The sequence below is a fragment of the Aspergillus homomorphus genome (assembly GCF_003184865.1).
Source record: "Aspergillus homomorphus CBS 101889 unplaced genomic scaffold BO97scaffold_93, whole genome shotgun sequence".
NCBI classification, from domain to species: domain Eukaryota; kingdom Fungi; phylum Ascomycota; class Eurotiomycetes; order Eurotiales; family Aspergillaceae; genus Aspergillus; species Aspergillus homomorphus.
This window is the reverse complement of record NW_020291979.1, coordinates 1304-20816: the sequence shown is the minus strand read 5'-3', so window position 1 is coordinate 20816 and position 19513 is coordinate 1304. Positions and strand designations below refer to the sequence as shown.

At 51.6% G+C, this 19513-nt stretch overlaps 7 protein-coding genes across 7 annotated transcripts; 3 read left to right on the top strand and 4 right to left on the bottom strand.

Moving 5' to 3' along the window:
* Window positions 1-398: 398 nt before the first annotated feature.
* On the bottom strand, window positions 399-1468 carry BO97DRAFT_447367 (ribosomal eL24 family protein). Its single transcript, XM_025698769.1, has 3 exons — window positions 1323-1468; window positions 1153-1254; window positions 399-1089 (listed from the first exon to the last, which is right to left on the bottom strand). Exons 1-3 carry the CDS (start codon window positions 1325-1327, stop codon window positions 630-632), a joined length of 567 nt encoding a protein of 188 aa, XP_025545866.1. The 5' UTR covers window positions 1328-1468; the 3' UTR covers window positions 399-629.
* Window positions 1469-1608: 140 nt separating this feature from the next.
* pam18 (putative mitochondrial DnaJ chaperone (Tim14)) lies at window positions 1609-2433 on the top strand. Its single transcript, XM_025694342.1, has 4 exons — window positions 1609-1724; window positions 1789-1862; window positions 1918-1971; window positions 2045-2433. Exons 1-4 carry the CDS (start codon window positions 1677-1679, stop codon window positions 2181-2183), a joined length of 315 nt encoding a protein of 104 aa, XP_025545865.1. The 5' UTR covers window positions 1609-1676; the 3' UTR covers window positions 2184-2433.
* Window positions 2434-3708: 1275 nt separating this feature from the next.
* Window positions 3709-6997, top strand: atrR (transcription factor atrR). Its single transcript, XM_025691120.1, has 7 exons — window positions 3709-4081; window positions 4158-4285; window positions 4354-4730; window positions 4785-5281; window positions 5331-5506; window positions 5559-6122; window positions 6172-6997. Exons 1-7 carry the CDS (start codon window positions 3881-3883, stop codon window positions 6932-6934), a joined length of 2706 nt encoding a protein of 901 aa, XP_025545864.1. The 5' UTR covers window positions 3709-3880; the 3' UTR covers window positions 6935-6997.
* Window positions 6998-7361: 364 nt separating this feature from the next.
* BO97DRAFT_287121 (uncharacterized protein) lies at window positions 7362-7683 on the top strand. Its single transcript, XM_025691119.1, has one exon. The coding sequence runs from the start codon at window positions 7467-7469 to the stop codon at window positions 7626-7628; it is 162 nt and encodes a 53-aa protein (XP_025545863.1). The 5' UTR covers window positions 7362-7466; the 3' UTR covers window positions 7629-7683.
* Window positions 7684-8789: 1106 nt separating this feature from the next.
* On the bottom strand, window positions 8790-10484 carry BO97DRAFT_438968 (putative C2H2 finger domain protein; the record flags this gene model as incomplete). Its single annotated transcript, XM_025697944.1, has 3 exons — window positions 8790-9627; window positions 9788-10347; window positions 10470-10484. The coding sequence occupies 3 exons, from the start codon at window positions 10482-10484 to the stop codon at window positions 8790-8792; spliced, it is 1413 nt and encodes a 470-aa protein (XP_025545862.1).
* A 4263-nt stretch (window positions 10485-14747) lies between these two features.
* On the bottom strand, window positions 14748-16049 carry BO97DRAFT_358154 (putative S-adenosylmethionine-dependent methyltransferase; the record flags this gene model as incomplete). The annotated part of the gene is made up of 3 exons (XM_025692241.1): window positions 14748-15475; window positions 15521-15786; window positions 15994-16049. 3 exons carry the CDS (start codon window positions 16047-16049, stop codon window positions 14748-14750), a joined length of 1050 nt encoding a protein of 349 aa, XP_025545861.1.
* Window positions 16050-16505: 456 nt separating this feature from the next.
* Window positions 16506-19309, bottom strand: dspD (putative protein-tyrosine phosphatase). The gene is made up of 2 exons (XM_025691118.1): window positions 19306-19309; window positions 16506-19046 (listed from the first exon to the last, which is right to left on the bottom strand). Exon 2 carries the CDS (start codon window positions 18898-18900, stop codon window positions 16759-16761), a length of 2142 nt encoding a protein of 713 aa, XP_025545860.1. The 5' UTR covers window positions 18901-19046; window positions 19306-19309; the 3' UTR covers window positions 16506-16758.
* Window positions 19310-19513: the final 204 nt, after the last annotated feature.

Genomic DNA, 19513 nt, shown 5'->3' with positions numbered 1-19513 from the left:
GAACGATCGTCTTCCCGCCGAAGAGGTCATCCTCGCTCGGTCACTTTTCGCCGTTCCGTTGGGCTGGCTGACTCATCGGCCGTCCCACCGCCTGTCTGCATTAGTGATGAGCAAGCGGCCAGATTTAAGAGATTTGGTGCGCTCCGTCATTGATGATGGCCTAATCCGGTGGAGCTTAAGGAATAGTAGACATTGCAGTGCTGTGACTGAGAGTATTATCGCTTGCTCTGAATGCTTCTTTTAGGATTAAATCGTGTTGGAACATGCCTTTTATGATTCGGGATTGAAAATCCAGATAAGGTTTAGGACATTTACAATGAGCGCAACGAGCCCGCAGCAAATCCACACGCTTTACGAGGAACAGCCTCCGATACTTAAGAGACCATCGCTGCTGAACAAGTCGATATATTTATCAGTATCTCTATATGATTAGGCCCATATACTGACAGCGAAAGAAATAGTGACAATGGAGATGAAAGCTCATGACAATAGAGAAAACCACTGGGATACTTTTTGATAAGACAAAAGCTTGGAACATTGAACAAAACCCAACTCCATTCATAACCTCAAGGTATCGCGCCCGACCGGACAGCCGGAGAGAAAGAAACGTAAGAACCGAAGAAGACCCTTTAGTCGAGATCCATTTCCTCCTGCGTAGTGCCATCCACCAAGACTCTGGTCTTCTTCCCTTGTCTGATGCGCTCCTCGCCGTGCAGTCTGGTCTTGCCCGTCTCCAGAGCGGCCAGGTGGCCCTCCTCGCGCTCGCGGAGCTCCTTGCGGATGAGGTGCTCGCCCGAGGCCACCACCTTGCGATCCTCCTCGCGCTTGCGGTCCCGCGCAAGCTTGCCCGCCAACCGACGCTTGGTGAACACCCGCTCTCTGCGCTGCCGGATCTCCTCCACTCTCTCCATGGCCTTGATGGTGGCGGCGACCAGGTTTCTGTCGTACTTGACGGGGACGTTGCGCTTCTTGGCGAACTGGGACAGGACGAGGGACGAGTCGACGATCATCTCCTTGCCCTTGGCGGCACGACCGACCTTGGTCCACTTCACACGTCTAGGTTGTCGCTTAGCCTTGAAGTTCTGATGGGTAAAGGGGATGTCAGTTTCGTCCTGGGAAGTTACAATGAAAGCGTGAGGGGGGGGGACTTATCATTTGCTTCTGCAGAATCGGAAGGCCTTAGCATCGTTGCGAACGAACTGGATACCCTTGCTAGGGTAGACCGGGCGAGAACAGAAGTGGCAGGTTTCGACTCTATCAAGGTGCTTCGTCAGAAAAAATAATCCCAGCAAGAGCGATAACGACGGTTCTGATAAACTCACCTCATGGTGGGCTATTTTGTGGCGTAGTAGGCCCAGAAAACGGCAGTCAAATGATGATAAGGAAGATGCTATCGCAGGTGACCGCCGGGAAAATGAGAAACAGGAGCCGTAGCAGACTTTCTCGATCTCACCGTCGTGTTAAGAAGATATCCGATGTTCAGGACAGGAACCGCCATTCAAAAAATTGAAGCGTGGAGCAGCCGGCACTAAACCCGAACGGGGGATGCGGCGCTGCTCCGATTTTTTATCTGGCCGGCCTGCCGCCTCTCCTCCCCCAACGTCACATCTTCAAGATCCCTTTTGCGCCTCCCCACCCCATCTCATTTCTCAAGCCAGATTCCTTACTGCTGCAAGATGTCTGCTTTTCTCTACGGTGTTGGTATTGCTACCGCTGCCTTCTTGGTAAGTTTGAAGCCGATCTCTGATCATAGATCGTCAGAGCGCTAACCTCTCCTTCCTCGGTCAGGGTCGCGCAGGCTATGTCGCTCTGCAACGTTCTAGAGGCGGCATGAGCGCCGCGGGCAAGGCGTTTTACAAAGGGTGAGCTAACATGATCATTATGGTCGACGACGATGGAGCGCTAATTGAGATACAGTGGATTTGAACCTCGGATGAACCGTCGCGAAGCGTCCCTGATCCTGGAACTCCCGTACGTCACAGTTTTCCCCATACAATCACATTCGTCTTCGAAGCGCGGTGGCAGTGTCTAACATAATGAATAGGGAACGCACTTTGAACAAGGATAAGGTTCGCAAGAAGCACCGTCAGCTTATGCTGCTCAACCACCCCGACCGTGGCGGCAGCCCCTACCTGGCCACCAAGATCAACGAGGCCAAGGAGTTCCTCGACAAGCAGCTTTAAAATTTTCTCCTTTCAGGCCGGCACGCCTTAAGTCGGGCATTTCCGTGCCGAAAAGAGAACGGGTTGATAGGACTATATATCGACCATTGTACAAGAGTTTCTTCTTTGGGTGCGCATAGCGAGGCGTTGGTGGGAATTTTCGAAAGCCAGGGAGACATCCTTTGGCCCCGGCTCCTGATGGAGACCTGTATTTACACTACTATATAACGATGAGATCGCCGCTCTTGAATGTATAACTATGATGATTGGCAGTGAAGTGTTCCGGGACCAGGCCGAAGGAGTCGACGAGTAGCAATTGCATAAATTTCGCTGATCCACCTTGTGTGACATGTGATAGTGATTCAAACCAGCAAGTCCTGGGATGACTGAGCCTCTGACCTTTGTTCAAAAGTCTGTACCGGTCAGAGTCAATAGTGAACCCTGTCGGGGGAGGAAGAGAGCGGGGGGATGAGAGGTGAGAGAGAACCGAATGGACAAAGAGAGAAGTACGTAGAGCCAGACTTGCCAAGGCCAACAGCTCGGGAGTCACAGCAATGGAAAGCGAAGCACCGCCCGAGTTCAAGCAAAACTCACGGAGGGCGGGCTTCCATCTTCCGTTACGGACATTCGGGGTTAACGACTTCCGTCCGTTCTCGTATTCATGGGAACAGAAACCACTCAGTCCCAAAGCTTGACTGCTAGAAATGATACGATTCCGAAGTTTAGTACGGAGTAGATGGAGATCAAGCGAGCTAATGCGGCATAGTAGCAGCAGGCTGCCGTCATTCTCTCTCATTCTCACTCTTTTTTGACAGGTGTGTATGACAGTGGATGAGACAGCAAGCTATGGGCATGTCTGTCTGTCTATCTATCTGTCTGTCTGTCCGGATGCAATTTGCAAAGCTCTATCTCTTGACCCTCTCAACTCATCCGTCTTCCTTTTTCTTTTTTTTCCCTCCCCTTCTCTCCCTCTTCCTGTCAGCTTCTGCTCGGATCAGATTTGCGAATTGATCCGGTCCCATTATTGCTTCGATTCACACTCTACTCAGACAAAACATTCTATCATTTTTGAATAGCCCCTGATTATTCCTACTCTTCTCCTTTTCTCTCTCTCTCTATCTCTCTCTCTCGCTCTCTCTCTCTCTCTCTCTCTCTCTCTCTCTCTCTCTCTCTCTCTCTCTCTCTCTCTCTCTCTCTCTCTCTCTCTCTCTCTCTCTCTCCCCCCCCCCCCCCCCCTCCCTCTCCCTTCTTATCTCCTTATAACGCCGGCCAGAGCCGAGAAGGGGACAAATAGGCCGAGTCGCCACGTGCCTGTATCGTATCGGGGAAGAAAGTGGATTACTCAATAATCCACCCATTCTCCGTCTGTCCATCCGCTAACCAAAACTAACTCTCCGTTAATTATCATCACCGTTTTTCTTTCTTTCCCTAAAGCCCCGTTTTTTCTTTTCCCTGTTGGCTCTTTTTTCCACTTCAGGTGGATGCGCACTTCTTCATCGAATCTGGCTCCTCGACAAGCTCACCCCTAGTCATTCCTTATCGCGAATCAACGGTTGGCTTGCATTTGCATTTCATTGACGTCGCCGGGAAGTAACCCCGCATCCAGCCCGATTTCGACTCGACTCAATCATTACCCGCTCGGTCTAAAGACTACTCCACTTCGTCATAGAGGACTTTCTCATACAACTCGAATATCCTCCTGTCCTCGCTCTGTCGCAATGGATGGCATCGGGGAAGGCCCCGACGGCATGGGCTTCGACATGCCCATGCTCATGAACCAGCAGCAGCAGTTTTTCGGCGGCTATCCTCATGACACTTCGCCGATCCCCTCCGCTCACCACAATGCGGCGTTCCAGGAAGATGCCTCAATGGGCATGGGTGATGATACCAATGACGCTAAGAGAAGAAGAATCGCCAGGGTGAGTCGCTGGTCGTGTGATTTGACACACTGCGCTGGTTGTCTGTCCGGCAATGGGCTGACCATGCTCCGTCTAGGCCTGTGATATGTGCCGGAAGAAGAAGATCAAATGCGATGGCAAGATGCCTAAGTGCTCCCACTGCATCAACTACAAGACCGATTGTGTCTTCACACAGGTCGAGAAAAAGCGGAATCCGCCCAAAGGGTGAGCCTTGCTCTCAACTAGCCGTCCTGTCATCCTCCGTTCTGCGCTAACACTCTGGGGTCGAGTAGTGCCAAATACATCGAAGGGCTGGAAAATCGACTGGGGAGGATGGAATCTCTACTGCGCCTCTCAGGCCTACTTTCGGAGGAAGATGGAGGAAAGACCGACCTCGGAACCCTAGAACGCCGCCTGGCCGATCGATCTTTGGCGAACGGTGGGCTGAGTCTCCCAAAAAGTCCGGGGAGATTCAATGCTTCCAACTCTAATAACCAATCTCAACAAGCCTCCTCGCATCACTCTACCCCCCGCGTCGAATCTCAGTCAAGCCCGCATACGGCCCCTACATCTCCAGACTCGCCGAAGGAATCTGAAAATGAAGTTGAAGGTCTGTCGGATATGATGTGCTCGCTTGTGACGAACAATTGTGGAGAGACGAGGTATATTGGTCAGTATCTATGCAGGAATCATATCCGGAGTCTAAGCTGACATGCCGCGACAGGCTCGTCATCGGGTTTCTCGATATTCTCTCCGAAAGGCATACAATGGGTGAATGAGAAAACAGGCGACTCTTCGTTTCAGGATATGATCTCTTCCGCATATATCGACGACAATAAGTGGATGTATTGGAAGCCGGAGATCTTCAGCGATATATTCGCCCGTCGAGTTTTCAAGCCATTACCGCCGAAAGAAGAAGCAATGTCCCTTTTTCAAGACTTCTTTGCGAACTTTAATTGCATGTTCCCGCTTTTCCATGAACCGACTTTCATGCATCTTGTGGAACGGCAATATTCCCGCGACCCGTATGAAGGCTCCGGCTGGTGGGCTAGTATCAACGTTGTTCTGGCGATCGCGCATAGAATCCGGGTCATGAACAACTTAGTGCCACAAGAGGAAGACAAAAAAGCGTGGCTTTACCTCAAGAACGCAATGGCTGTTCTAACCGAGCTCACTATGCGCAATACGGATTTACTGAGCGTTCAAGCCTTGCTGGGAATGGTTAGTGGCTTCTTGTGCGAGTTTACGCAGATTGTTAACATTGTTCCAGTCACTTTTCTTACAAGGTACCCCCAACCCGCAACCATCTTTCTTCCTTGTCGCGGCAGCTATTCGGCTGTCTCACAGCATAGGGCTGCATAAACGTGGCTCTGGGTTTGGTTTGAACCCCGTCGAAGTCGAACAGCGCAAGCGGGTGTTTTGGATTGCTTATTTGCTTGATAAAGAGTAAGTCAAGCAGTTTTCCTTGTTGGAGCTACGCTCACTGATTCTCAACTAGTCTATGTCTCCGTTCCGGCCGCCCACCGGTTCAGGACGATGATGATATGAATGTCGAATTACCGAGTGAAGATCCCCCTGACAACATTGGCAATGTGCCGCTGTCGGATGGAAAGAGCAAATTCAACCTTTTCAGGTCGATGTGTCGCTTTGCTACTATTGGAAGTCGAGTGTACAAGCGACTATATTCAGCGAAAGCGTCGAAACAGTCGGATGGCGAACTGTTGAACACCATTGGAGAGCTCGACAAAGAATTGGAAGATTGGAAAGATAGCATACCACTCGATTTCCGCCCAGAGAATGAGATCAAAGCTACCCATACGCCGTTGATCCTGCATGTCGTCGTTCTTCATTTCGCTTACTACAACTGCTTGACAACAATCCATCGAATGTCTGTACATCATGGATACTGGACAAGCCGCCTGTCCAACTATGCCATTCAAGGTCTCAACGCCAGGCCATTGAACCCCAGGGTGTTCCTGTCGGCAGTTCTTTGCGTGACTGCCGCTCGAGCGTCCATCAACCTCATCAAATACATTCCGCAAGGCGACTTCGCATGTGTCTGGTTAGTACATATTCTGCGGGCTGCAGAGATGCCTGCTAACAAGCCCTAGGTTGATCTTATATTACCCCGTCTCTGCATTGGTCACTCTATTCGCCAATATCCTTCAAAACCCCAATGATGCACGAGCGCGCTCGGATGTGAAGCTGATGAACGTGGTGGTCAATTTCCTGTCGACGCTGGTATCCGATGAGTCAAACGGAAGTATCAAACGCATGCTCACTCTATGTGGCGAGTTTGAACGAATCGCGCAGGTGGTTCTCGACAAGGCGGAGAGGGAGTCCCATTCGAAGAAGAAGCGCAAAGCCACCTCCGATGATCCCAAGAACCAGCAACAAACATCCAACGGAAATCAGTCCCCCACGACCCCCGCCATGAAAACATCAGATGCACCCTCCGCCGCTGCAACAGCAGTGCCCCTTGCATCGTCCTCATTCCCGACAGGTCAGAACAATCAGCCCACGGGTAATGCGCCCACCGCAACACGCAACTTTGTTCCCGACCAAGCCTTCCCTGCAGCCGGTAGTGGCCTCCCTCCGAACCTTCAGGAAACCATACATAGCCTAGCCGGCCTGGGTCCCGATTTCGAAATGCTCAGCCCACACAACCTTGACGGCGTACGGTTTGGCGATCAACCACCCTTCACGACCACCTCGGCCGACACACCCCTCTCGTCCTTCCAACAACCATTCGTCCCGCAAGATCTGTGGCAAATGCCGATGACCATTGAATGGGATTGGGCGGACATGTCGAACAATTTCCCGGTCTTCGGTGACACCAGCGGGCCCGGTGGCGGGCCTGCGAACGAGTCGTGATGCCACCCCCACGACATCCATGACACGGGGCGAACGGGTCGCACAAAAGGACGGGAAAGGGGGAGCGGGAACGGGTACATGCATGCGTAACGACTACTTCTGATTTGTTTTTTATCCGGTTTCTTTCTACCTTCCATTCATCTCATACGGGAGTTTCACGGAGTTACGAGGGAGGGGTCCACGCCGAGTTCGATCTGACGCCCAGCGGACTCTGCGGGAGAGGAGGCTGGCTGGCGTTTGTTCTTCTTTTCTTTGCCCTCGTCCTTTTTCCAAAAAGCCCCCCATTATATATTTCGTTTTATACCTCTCCACTATGCTCATTTCCTCATTGTCTTGCTATCCCCCCCGAGGAAGATTAATTGTTCGATATGTGTGAGATAAAGTGCTCCTCCTATCGTTCTTCCTTCAGCGTTCTCAACCTCTCAGAGCATACGGTGTTATTTGTACTCTCGAATTGGATGGGAGGGCCAAACCACCCCCCACCCCCGACTTTGGTTTCTTGTACTGAGATAACGCATGTAACTATACATCAATGAGGGACGGTATCTCACTTTCACACGAGCATGCATCCATACATATATACATATATTCAACCGTTCTTTGGTCCACGCTGAGCTGCTACTCTGATAGTTCCTGTACTAGGATTGGTACGGATCAGACAGAAGATCCCGCAGTAGCAATCACATTGGAATGAGTAGGGATGGAGCCGAGATAGCGACTTATCTACCTATTACTTACCTACTCCATTAGCACGAAGGAACTCAACCTACGTTTGCCAGGATAAATGTGGTCTACCTCCGCTCTTAAGATACTAGACTGAGCGGGCGGAGGTAGAAAACTACTAACCTTGTACAAGTACGGTCCCTACCTAGAATGGCAGGCCCGGGCTGGGCAGTCACCTATTTACCGGAAGGGGAAACTATCGCGCTCCTCACCTCGGTCCAGCGGTGAGCGCTGGAGCACGGGCGGGCACATATACATACATACATACAGTAGTCTAGTTACGGGGGAGAATTGATTACAGTGCACAAATGTCACGCCAACGAGGACCCGAGGTTGAAGGTATAGAAAATAAGTCAGGTTCAGAAAAGAAGATTTGATTCCCTTTATACAGAAGGTGGAAACAGAATTCGAAACATGAGTTCGAAAAGACAAACCGCGGGGGTACCTATGGGGGCTACCCCTACCCCGGCTTTGTTCATTCAATTCATCCAGACAGACAGACAGGCAGGCAGACAGGCAAAAAAGAACATCGATGGTGAGTAGGTGATTGGGTCGGTCGATACCGTGAGACTCGACGGACATGAGATAAGATAAATAGAACGAGTTCGCCGATTCGGTTGGTGTCGTTCGCTTTGCGTGCCATGTTAGATCCAAGTAGCAAGAGGGTACGATCACCATGTAGAATCGACGGATCGGATGCGTGCATGCAATTCGAGAGGTTTCTCTCCCCAATGGGCTAAAAAAGTACAGTGGAAGGTGCACAAGTGACAAAGAAAAAAGAAAAACAAATGAAATTGGTATAGGTGGAGTCAATCAGTCAATGTGTGAGTGAGTAGTAGTAAGTGTGCGGTTGCGGCAGACAAATCCAGCCACAGCCGGCGCTGGGGTTATACAAATCGATATAGAAAATCTGCGATACATGCAAAAGGGGTGTTCCAACTCCAACACGAGAAATAGAATATCAACATTTACAAAAAGCCACGCAATCTCGTACATGTCGTCAGGGTGATGGGGTCAATGGCTGTGGATACAGCGGCCTCGGCGGAAAGAAGATAGAAGGATAGGGATCGGATAGGAGAGTGGTGGGGGGGAAATGAGTGTAGAGGACGGTCGTCAGGAATAGGGATCCCATTTATTCTTCCATCCGGCCGAAGATGCCATCGTCATCATCGTCTGCCTGAGCTGGCCGACTGCTGAAATCAACGTCTGCATTGCGGGTTTGCCGTTTGGCACGGTCTGCCGCTCCGCCCGTTCGAACTTCGCGCTCATCGGAGACCTTGTAAGACAACGAGGGGTTGTATGGAAGGGAAAGGAAGATGTTGGGAGTGGGGTTCGAAAAGGCCGCGTTGGCGAGGCCTGTATTGGACTGATCTAAGCTGTGACTCTGGCTGTCGGAGGAACTGCGTTGATCGAGGAATCGGGTTGGGAGGGAAGGCACTGGCGGCACGCTCGGAGACAGCGGTACAGGGCCCATGCGAGGGGTGCCAAAGTTGCAGAGGCCAATGGCAGCTGCCAGATCGGCTTCGTCGTCCTCGTGCAGTTTAGCTTCCGCGGTGGAAGGGCGCGTGTCGATGCTCGACTGCCGGACATGGGAGAATGCTGGAGACGCCCAGGGAGCGCTGCTCGTGAACGAGCTTGAGGGTCCGGACTGATAGGAATGCGAGAAGAGACCCGAGGCATTGCTAACGCTGAATCGCTTGTCGGCCGTGGGCTCCATGGACATGTCTTCATCGTCGTCCTCATCCTCGTCCATCGGGGGCGGAGTCGTCTCGGCGGAACTGAGACCCTCCCGAAGCTCCGACGATGCGTCCGGTGAGGAGGATGAGATCTCCGAGTCGGCTTCAGCGTTCTCATCCGGATCCTCCTGAGTCATAGTGACCAGGACGGAGGCGGCCTCCAGCAATTGCACCTGTTGGTGCTTGGAAATCAAGAGTTTCGAAGTGATTGCCCATGCAGGGTCATGTTCCCACCTGTGGTGCCAATAAACGTCAATCCACTGCGATCCATCGGGGGAAGGAGAGATTCGAAGGGAGCGGAATGACCACGAGGGCGACCTGGGACAGAGCCGACATGGCGCATTTGCTCCGGACCGAGCCCGGTGGCCGGATGGCATGGGGGGAGGATACACACATATGCTTGGACAAGCAGCTGCCATGCTTATACCCTTTCCCGCAACGCTCGCAGCGAAGCTCGGCCATGGACCGCTTCCCCTCGGGTTTGACCTGGTGGGCACCTTCGCTGGCCCGTCGGTTGCGGTTCTTGGTGGTGACTGGCTTGGCAGCTGGGTTGCTGGCGTCGGAGGAAATAGGAGCGGCGTTCTCGGTGATTGTTGCGGGGGTGGTGATGGTGGTGGAATGGGAAGGGGAGGTCCTGCGAGCGACCGGGGGTTCCTGGCTGGGGCTGTTCATGCTGCGAGACAGATAAGAGCCGAAGCCGGAGGGGGCTCCGACCGAGCTGGATTCCCAGCCTTTCCGACTTCCACGGCGGTGTGCGGGCATCGGAATTCCCATGGAATCGCCCGATTCTTTCAAGGATGCAGCGACCGCAGCAGCAGCCGCATTAGCAGCAGCGGCTGTGGTGACACTCTTGCGACGAGTCACCCGATGATTGGCGTTGACCGCACCGAGCGAGATGGAATGGGAGTGATGACGGGAGTTGGATTGAGGAAGCGGGCGAGAAAGGGACAATTCCTATTTACGAGATCGGAGTGGTTAGTCGGGACTATTGTCGGGGGAGATTTCAATAGTGCTGATTGTCCGGAGAGCACGCCATCCACGGAAAAAGTCCAGGAAAAGCAAAGAGAGCACGGTACCTTGAAAGAGGCCATGTTTAGTACGTGGACTGTCGGGCTATGGGTCCCGTGCAGTCCAGAGGTAAGAAGAGTAGCAGATAGGACCAAAAAAGATTTCGGGCTGCTTTGATCTAGCGATGGAGAGGGGGAAGAGAGGAATGGAGAGGAAGTGGGAGGAGAGGAAAGAGGAGAGAGAAATAAATTGAAAGAAGAGGAGGCAAAGGAATTCAGCTGGCGGGCAAAAATCCAGGGAGACGAGCGGCAGAGCGAGGTACCTGTCAGGCTAAGCACCAGGAAGGTTCAGGGCCAATTAAAAGGAGAGATTTACTGGGCAATTGAGAGATGGAGTCAATTGGGGGTATGAAGAAGATATGAAAGTGTTTCGTAAGTAGAAGTTATTGGGGGAAGGGAGTGTGAGTAGAAAAGGAAGAAAAGGAGGAGGGAGGTGGAGGTGGAAGAGGAAGAGATGGAGAGGGGAAATTGAAAGCAAGAGGGGAAAGGGACGAAGGGGGAGAGAGCAAAAGGATAAAAGAAAAAAAAAAAAGAGGAGAACAGAGTGAGTAAGTTAAAGTTAGGGAAAAGAAAAGGTGTAGAGCAGCAGCTGCAGGAAAGAGGAATGAGTGAATACAACAAGTGAATGAATGAATGGATTGGATGGCTGCACGAGGTCCAGTCTAGTACGATTGCACTATTGTCACTACTGATACTGCTGATACTCAGTACTTACTACTGAGATTACTGATAATAATCATAAAAAAAGAAAGAGAGAGAGAGAGAGAGAATCAACGATAGTTAATTACATGCATCAGTCATCATTACTCAGGGAATTAATTGCTGAATTTACTCTAGTAAAGAGAGAAAAGAAGAGGGGGGAGAGGAATTAGATTTATTATTATTTGATTATTGCTACTACTTTTACTCTTGACTATTCCCTATCTTTTGCGGGGGTTCTTCTCCTCCTCTTGCTCTTAGTCTCTCTCTCTTACACCCTCGGTCTCCCTCCTCAATGCCCCCCCCTCCCCCCTCCTCTCTAAATTTATTTTTAATAAATCCCCCCAATGCGAATAAAAATGGATTAGGAAAGGCAGCGCCACAGGATTCCCTGTAAATGACTGGATTGGGTTTTTGCTAGTAATCCAGCAATGCGGGGGTCGGGCGATCCGCTCTGGATTCGACTCAATTACCGTCCAAAAACCAGAAGACTGTTTAGTCCACGCGGGTCTTTCCCCAGCCAAAGCAGAAGCAGCTTTTTCTTCTTCTTTTCTTTTCTTTTCTTTCCTTCTCTTGGGTTGGTTCTGGAAAGTCACCAAGCCACACTCAATGAAGAGAAAGAGAGCGAATGATCGCAGAGAACAGACTAGATTTCTAGGTCAGTCAGGGCTGGGCCGGTTCCTGACTAACAAACCAGCAAACGAACAGCAGAACAGGCCGAACAACCAGGCAATTCTGGGATGTTATTTGCTCCACTCGCATCTGCCTTCCGAGAAGTGGAATCGTGGATGATATCAGCCAGTGCCCGGATGTCACGGGTCTCGGTCCAGACAAAGGATGCTTTCCCAACGCTAAAAAAAAATAAAAAAGTTGAAGTGACACTGTCTGTCTTTCTCACTTTTTTGATGGTCTATCTCTTCAGTGTCAACGTGATTCTGCAGCATAGTTGTTGTGGTTGTTGTTGTTATTGTTACTATTATGAGTGTTCTAGTGGAGGCCGAGAGGCACTGCTGCGCGGTCACCTGCGAGGCTAGGATCGATCAGCTGGTGTGGCTGCAATGGGAAGAGGCCAAATCCTCCGAGACAGTCAGTCGCTTTCTTCATTCACAGTCCCATCAGGTCGGATGCTTCATTCTTTGTTCCCTCCAGAAAAGAACAGTCGGGAGATCAACTTCCCCAAAAAAATAAGAGAGAAAACAAAAGTCAAACCAGAAAGTACAGTTGGGACAGTACCATTGAATCCCGCGATTACGAGGGAGAAAGACGATTCAATTGTCCCACGAACAATCATGATGATTGCGCGTGTAACTTGGAAGTTGTAACGTGAAAACCGAGTTGAAATACAACTAAAAATCACTCAGGCTGATCGGGGCCTCCCTCCCGCCCCCGTGGCCGTCGCTAGCCATGATAAACCATACAGTAATTACGCCCGCTCATCATGGACCGGTCTAGGGCCTGGAGGGAGCCTGGAGCATTGAACGGAGCTGCTTCAACCGAGTGGGGGAGCATGATGTCATCCGAGCTGACCGTACCGTACGGGGCTTGGATAGAGGGGCCGGGGGAAGCGCCCGCTCTTGCTCCGGTTGAGTTTGGTACCGTCAGGGTAACGGGTAACTTGGAACTGTGAACACGACCTTAATCTTTCTCTGGAGTCTCTCTTCAAGGTTGAGACTCAAAGAGTGAGTGTGGAGTTCCCAGCCCAGTTACTTATCCGGGTTTAGTGTTGAATGTCCCTGGGACAGAGACAAAAACAACAACAACAGAGTCAACTCCTGTCAAAAGTAAAAAAAAAATAAAAAAAAAAGCCTGGAATGTCATGGAGGGGGTTCGTTTGTTACCCAGGATTTCCCTCAAAGTCCCGTCGATCTATTTACCCCGTGACATCTCCCACCATCTCTTATTTTAAGAAGACGTTGCTGACCTTCCCCCCTCCCCTACTTCGAGGATCCTATTCAACTCCCAAACTGAGGTGGACTCTGATCTGCTAACCAGGCTGGCCGGCAGCCTGGCCGTGGCCCCGAGTGGAGTCGCCCTTCACCCTTTCCCTTTCTCCTATTAGGCTTCTTTTATCCCTTTCCCTATCGTCGGACCCTACGTCACGATCGTTGAGCCTGACTTGGCTGTCTGTCTGACTGTCTGACTTGCTGACCTGGCGAGAATAAATCAAGCCCCCTCTCTTCCCTGGGTTAATGTTCCTGATCGACGAAGGATTGCCAGGCACGCAGCCATCGGAGCCTGAACCGAGCCGATTGACAAAAAGAAGATGATCATGTGTTGCTTATGATGACCACGAGGGAAAAAAAATTAATAGAAGGATTACTCCGCCAACATTCATGGAATTCTTGTTGAACTGCTGCCCAGTTTGGGGGGAGAAAGAAAATCCCGTCCAACTCGGGATGACGTTGTGCACATTCCAGACGGATCCACTTTGACCTCACTCCGTCTGTCGGAGCCCATCGCCCAATGCTAGTCCTGCTGCTGCAAATAACCACGGCCGAGAAGGGGCAGGAGGGAGGATACCCGGCAAGAAATAACTGGGAGAGACAAGTTTCAGAACTGGAGTTGTTGTTGTGCTGGTCGGAACGGAGGCGATGGTGCACTTGCGCCAAGACACGTTGGATGCAGCTGTTTTGTGCTGGTGCTGATGCTGACGCTGATGCCGTTGCTATTGCTGCGTACGAGTAGGAGTAGTCTAGGATCGAAGAAAGTAAGTAAGTAGCTCAGCTCACACCCGAAGGCAAACCCATCGATCGTCAGGAAGGAAATCATCTCCGTGCTGGACATGGCAACATAAATGCTGTGGTAAATCAATTGATACCTTGGAGACAGACGCATTGGTCCGACCGGGATGCAGCTGCAGAGGTGGTTCGATCCATTGAGGCCGACCACCTGTCAACAGTCAACACCCTGGAATGTCCCGACAATCCTTTCGGCAGTTCTTCACTCTCCCACTCACGTTGGTTGTTTGCCTTGCATTTAGCCGTATTAACAAACCACAGAGCATTACTAGCCATTGATTGTTTTGTGTCATCTCGCCCCAATTGTAGGATAAGCTTCTGACTGGTAGACTAGATAGATTCCCTAGATAGCTGGAGTATTTGTGCTACTGCCCAGTGGGGAGGTCAGCCACCTAGTCGGGCCACTTTTGACTCTTCTCGAGTCTGGTGGGGACTGCATCACCACCGCAACTTGCAATCAATAGTATCTCGATTGTCTTTCTTCAACAACGCAAGCAAACACGACAACACAACAACATCAAAGCATCCTTGTCTCGAGCACACGCCTCTCTCCAGCATGATGAACTGCTCTACTCAAACCTCCATTTTTTTTTCTCAGTTGTCATGACTTGTGATCTGACCATTAGAATGTCAAAGACCTCGACGTGCATCTTCATTCCAAAGCGACTCAGGCCAACATCCTCAATGCCCGCTACAGCGACCCGACCAACTACTGCCTGACCACATCCTCAAACGAAGGGAGATATTGACATTGAGAGTAAGAATGCTGGCTGTATATGCAAACAGGGTATGACACGAGATGCTATGCTATGCTATGACCACAAGCGTAGCAGACATCAAGACGCCCCGATCAATCAACCACCCTCTGAAAGCAAACTGTACATACGCCCTGCCCTTCCCTCCCCCCAAAGCGAAAGCGCGGATATTCGACCCTCCCCCAAACGACCAACCGATCTTTTAGATCCGGGCCAGCAGACGCAGACGCAGCCGTGAACCACTCGACCAACTCCTCTTCAGTCCAATTACAACTCGTGACGACCAGGAAGCCGCCAGGCCTGACCAAGGCCCTCGCAATGCCAGGGTAGCGTTCACAAACGCGCCTCTGCACCTTTTTGCCGTCCTTCCTCTGCTCCTCGTGAGCAGCAGCAGGAACCAGCACCTCCTCCGCGGACAACGAAACAGCATCAAACGTCCCCTTATCCAAGACGATATCAAACCCGCGCCGCTCGTAGGGGAACCAATCCAACCTGTCCTTCGCCTCCACTCCATCCGGTAACGATATTAACGCCGAAGGCGACGAAGACAGAATATCCCACTCCTCAAACCGAATCTCCGGCCCCTTAACCCCCCCCTCCTCCTCCTCACCCCCATCCTCACCCTCTGAATCCCCATCTTCATCCTCCGAATCAGAAAGATAGGCCCTGTGAATCCTCAACCGCTGCAACCGCCTCGCCAACTCCACACTCTGCGCCGAGTAATCCACCCCAACCATCTCCCCGCGAAACCCACCGCGCTTCCTCAACAACGCGAGCATGCTCCCATTTCCAGTCCCAAGGTCAAGGATCTTCGGCTGTTCGTCTTCCCCCTGGCCCCCCTCACCCCCAATTACCCCGTGAGCAGCACGACGAGTAGGAAGGGTATTACAAGGCGCCAACGGGAACTCCTCACCCGTCAAGAACTCCAACACCTTGTCAGGCGCATTATGCTCGCTGAACCACGAGGTACCGGGGTCGGAGTCATCGTCGATATCATCCTCTTCGTCTTCATCGTCTTCGCTGCCGTCATCGCTCTGGGAATTGGAGGTAGGATCGGTGTGCGTGGGTTTCGAGGGGTGGGCGGTTTGTTTGGAGGAGAGGTGCGAGAGGGTGCGCGCGTAGAAGGTTTCCCAGCTTTTCGCTTCGTTGTTAGTTTTATCTCTATCTCATTTGGATGCGATGGGTTCTGGGTAGGGTATGTAGGGTATATATGTAGGGTTTGCGTTGGTATGGCATTGAAAATGGAAGGCACGGATAAAAATTCGGGAGGGGTAGTAGCGGGGTAACATTCAGGTTAAGACAAGAAAGAAAGAAAGAAAGAAAGAAAGAAAAGCCACTCACTAGTCCTTCGTGCCGAGTTCGCTCGGTTCTAGATATGTTGGGTGGTTATCGGCCATGGTGCGTGGTTGTGCACAGGTTCCAATGGCCCTGGGATTCCTGAGGAGAGTGTGGTGGGTGTTGAAGGTTGTGAAGGTTGAATTGGAGGCCGTAACTAACCTACTAACCTCTGGAATTGCTCCCCCGGATCCCGAGACTGGGCCCCACGGACTACTTTCCATACTAACTACTGTTACAATCGAACTCACGCGACATTCAAACATCACATTGCCCCATCAAGCCGAGGGTATTATTCCGCAGCTGTATACCACCCCCAAAGAAAGAAACGCGTAATAAAAAATAGTATTACAAGTTACCAGGCACGATTCCTCGCCGCCCTTTATCTTTTATAACACCACGGCGCCGCTTGACCAGGAAGCATGCTCAATGTCGACCGACTCGGTCTTGAAATGCAAAATAGGTGGGACCGCAGTCCGACCAAAAACATGTGGAGAAATGAAGGGGAATAACGACCGTAAAGCCCGCTTTGGTCATCAACTCATCAATCAGATGAAAACAGGAGAAGGGAAAGTAGTAGGTGGAGAGGAAGAAAATGAGGGAGTGTGTCGATGCCACAAATGGCGGGATTGCAAAAAGGAGAGAATGAATGTTTAACCTGACGGGTGCGGTTCAGGCGATAGTTGGATGGGTAATAGGTCATGGAATCATTTCTCAGGACTGACGCCCAATTGGCCAGTCCTCGCAGTTCGAAGACAAATATGGCAAGAATCACAGAAATTCATCAATATTTCTCATAATCAACCGCTCGTTCCCAGGAGGCGGAGACCGCGGGTCCGCGATCCGCGACCGAAACCGCAGTCCGTTGAGACCATCATTCTCCAGGACGTCGGAAACAGACCGCGCAACAGGCGCCGCCATGAAGTCCGTCGTCCTCGGGGAGAAGAGAGCATTGGATTCCTCAGAGCCTTCCCGCATGAACATGTCGGTCTTAGCATACGAGTACGGCCCGGCTTCCATGTGCCATGGAAGCGATGCCGGTTTGGAAGGCGTAGTATCACTCGCCAATCCGGTATGGAAGCTCTGTCGTAGGGGCAATGGTCGAGGCGAAATGCTTCGTTTGTGCGTGAGGGACTTGGTGAACCCCAGACTCTCAATTGACACAGGTGTTGTCTGGTTGGTGGACGGCACCGACAAAGAGCACATTGACGCTTGCGAAAGGGCTTTGGATGAGTAGGGTTCCGCATCGGAGCATATACTTTCATCGCCAGGAATGCAAGTTTCGACCGACTCTCGCTTGTAAGCTCGCGAGCGCCGCTGCTCAGTCTCCTTTGGCGAACTTTCGCCGAACCACTCTTCGGGAGCGGCCTTGGAGAGGTCCCCACGCATGAGCCGGGAGCGGAAATCCGTCAGCTGATATATCAGGCTCATATTGGGGCCAACCCAGCGGCTGCGTTCCTTCACAATTTCATACATCGAGTTGAAATCTAAGTCTCGGTTCTTGAAAAGACCATAGGCAATGACCAACGAGGCCGACCGGCTAGCTCCCAATTGGCAATGCACAAGGACTTTCTTTCCATTTGCAATGCGGGAGTCAATCAGCTCACACAATGGGTATAGATCTTCCAGGATTTCCGAATTATGATCCCAGCCAACATGGACATATTCCGGTCCGGATGCATCCTTCTTGGGAGTTGCGGGCGATGATGCCTCACTTTGAGGATATTCGAACGCGGACTTGAAAGACGTTTCCGAGGCAGCTGTCCACGGCTCCGCAATAGACAAGCGCTTAGGGCTGACTGATCCATTGCGCAGAGCGCTCACCACGGTCTCGGTGTTGGCGCTGGCTTTCGTGAATGGATTCGCTACTTCCTTGGCCACATTCACAACGACATCAAATTGAGATGCTTCTTGCGCGGTCGGTTCCAAGTAAAGATAGACGCCGGAATCGTATATCTGGATAGGACCATTGGGGTATCCCCGCTCGCTACGCCGCGTAGATTCTCTAGAATCCAGGTGGTCGTCTTCTTCCTCCAATTCAGGTAAAACCCCACCCGAAGCTGAATCTTCATCCTCCACTGTTTGCAGAGGCGACGGGTTGTTTTCCGAGGTAGCCGACGGTCGTCGGGCGCCATGATGCGTCATAGGTCGAGGAAGCTGCATACCACCCTTAGGGCCAAAAGACGGAGAAAAGACAGAGGTCAGGGACGGTGATGATTCGGTGTGGCGCAAGGAGTGCGGAGTCGGAGGAACAAGCTCGGTGATGTTGTTGGAGAATGACCCGAATCCCGGCGTGCGGATGGTCAAGTTGGCCGGTTTACGGCGCATACCCTTCAATGGTACGTGCACGGGAGAGGGAGGAGCCGAAAGATGGTGGGAAGTCCCTTCGACCATGGAAGCTGTTGCGATCGGTGGGCGCGACTGACAGGGAGGGGGCATCCTCAGTGAGAGATTTTTGAGGTTTCGCGCCCGCCTACCCGGGGAGTCTGGCCGCGGAAGACTCGAAGCATCTGAGGGAGTTTGTGCAAGGCTGTTCGTCGAGGAAGCCTGGTTTTCGAAGTTTCGTGCCGGAGGCATGGTGAATTTGTTGAATGCCAACGGCATTGACGACGGAGACTCGGGGGAGGAACTCGGGGATGTATCCGCCACCGAGGGCGAGTCGAAGGTGGAGATGGTAGTAGTGGGTGAAGAGTCGGTGGAGCCCGATGTCACGGAGGAAATGCTCGCACGATGCTGGTAATGAAACGGACGGCGCGTCGAGGTATTGATAGTGACATTGGTAGGCAGACGGAGTGGTTTGCGTGCTGTGCTTCGCTCTTCCTTCTCGGGAAAATCAAGCGTCCGTCCGCCAAATACTGACATGAAGGACGGAAACGAGTCCGGGAGTGTTGGGGCGCTAGTTTGCACCGGCATGGTTGATTCTGAGGTTGGTGAGATACACCTGCGTTTGAAAGGGAGTGTTGCCCTTTCCGGATCGCAGCTGTAGTGGAGAGTGGGCGCAAAGGCTGCGGCACAACTGTTGCGACCAGCTCCAGGGACACACGATATAGTCGCACTTGCTACCAGCGCAAATGACCTTTTGGACAGACAATCAGCTTCCATGTTTCAGCGGATGTTGTTGATTTTCGGCAGTAGAAGCAAGCACAGCTGCAAGGAGAGTGAAACCAGTTCGAAGATCGGCCAGCTTCATGAAATGAACACAACAGAGCTAGTGGGGTCTGCGGAAGCAGCAAAGCAGAGAACAGGATTGCATATGCAAACAAAAGCCAAGGTTCGCAGTTTTGAGGTCCTAAGTGGAGTTCGAGATCAGGAACATACCAAGGAATGCTGCAAGAGAAGGATATCCTCTTGAGATCAGTCAGTAACGCTGAGGTGAATGATTGATATTGAAAAATCTCAGGCGGGAGACAGTGACCAAAACAGGAATATTGGATGAAGGAGAGAAATGAATAGAAGAAAGATTTAGGTATTCATGAAAGAGTCCCAAGGATATGTGAATATACGATGTGTTGGGGGGGGAGAGGAT

What these genes read in the sequence shown, in the direction of transcription:
- BO97DRAFT_447367 (XM_025698769.1), bottom strand. An exon ending in CGATTCTGCAGAAGCAAATG is followed by an intron (nt 1,090 to 1,152) that starts ATAAGTCCCCCC and finishes CATCCCCTTTAC; the next exon opens with CCATCAGAACTTCAAGGCTA.
- pam18 (XM_025694342.1), top strand. Translation starts at nt 1,677, where the DNA reads ATGTCTGCTTTTCTCTACGGTGTTGGTATTGCTACCGCTGCCTTCTTG. An exon ending in GGCAAGGCGTTTTACAAAGG is followed by an intron (nt 1,863 to 1,917) that starts GTGAGCTAACAT and finishes ATTGAGATACAG; the next exon opens with TGGATTTGAACCTCGGATGA. An exon ending in TCCCTGATCCTGGAACTCCC is followed by an intron (nt 1,972 to 2,044) that starts GTACGTCACAGT and finishes CATAATGAATAG; the next exon opens with GGAACGCACTTTGAACAAGG.
- atrR (XM_025691120.1), top strand. Translation starts at nt 3,881, where the DNA reads ATGGATGGCATCGGGGAAGGCCCCGACGGCATGGGCTTCGACATGCCC. An exon ending in AAGCGGAATCCGCCCAAAGG is followed by an intron (nt 4,286 to 4,353) that starts GTGAGCCTTGCT and finishes GGGGTCGAGTAG; the next exon opens with TGCCAAATACATCGAAGGGC. An exon ending in GGCGACTTCGCATGTGTCTG is followed by an intron (nt 6,123 to 6,171) that starts GTTAGTACATAT and finishes AACAAGCCCTAG; the next exon opens with GTTGATCTTATATTACCCCG.
- BO97DRAFT_287121 (XM_025691119.1), top strand. Translation starts at nt 7,467, where the DNA reads ATGAGGGACGGTATCTCACTTTCACACGAGCATGCATCCATACATATA.
- dspD (XM_025691118.1), bottom strand. Translation starts at nt 18,900, where the DNA reads ATGCCGGTGCAAACTAGCGCCCCAACACTCCCGGACTCGTTTCCGTCC.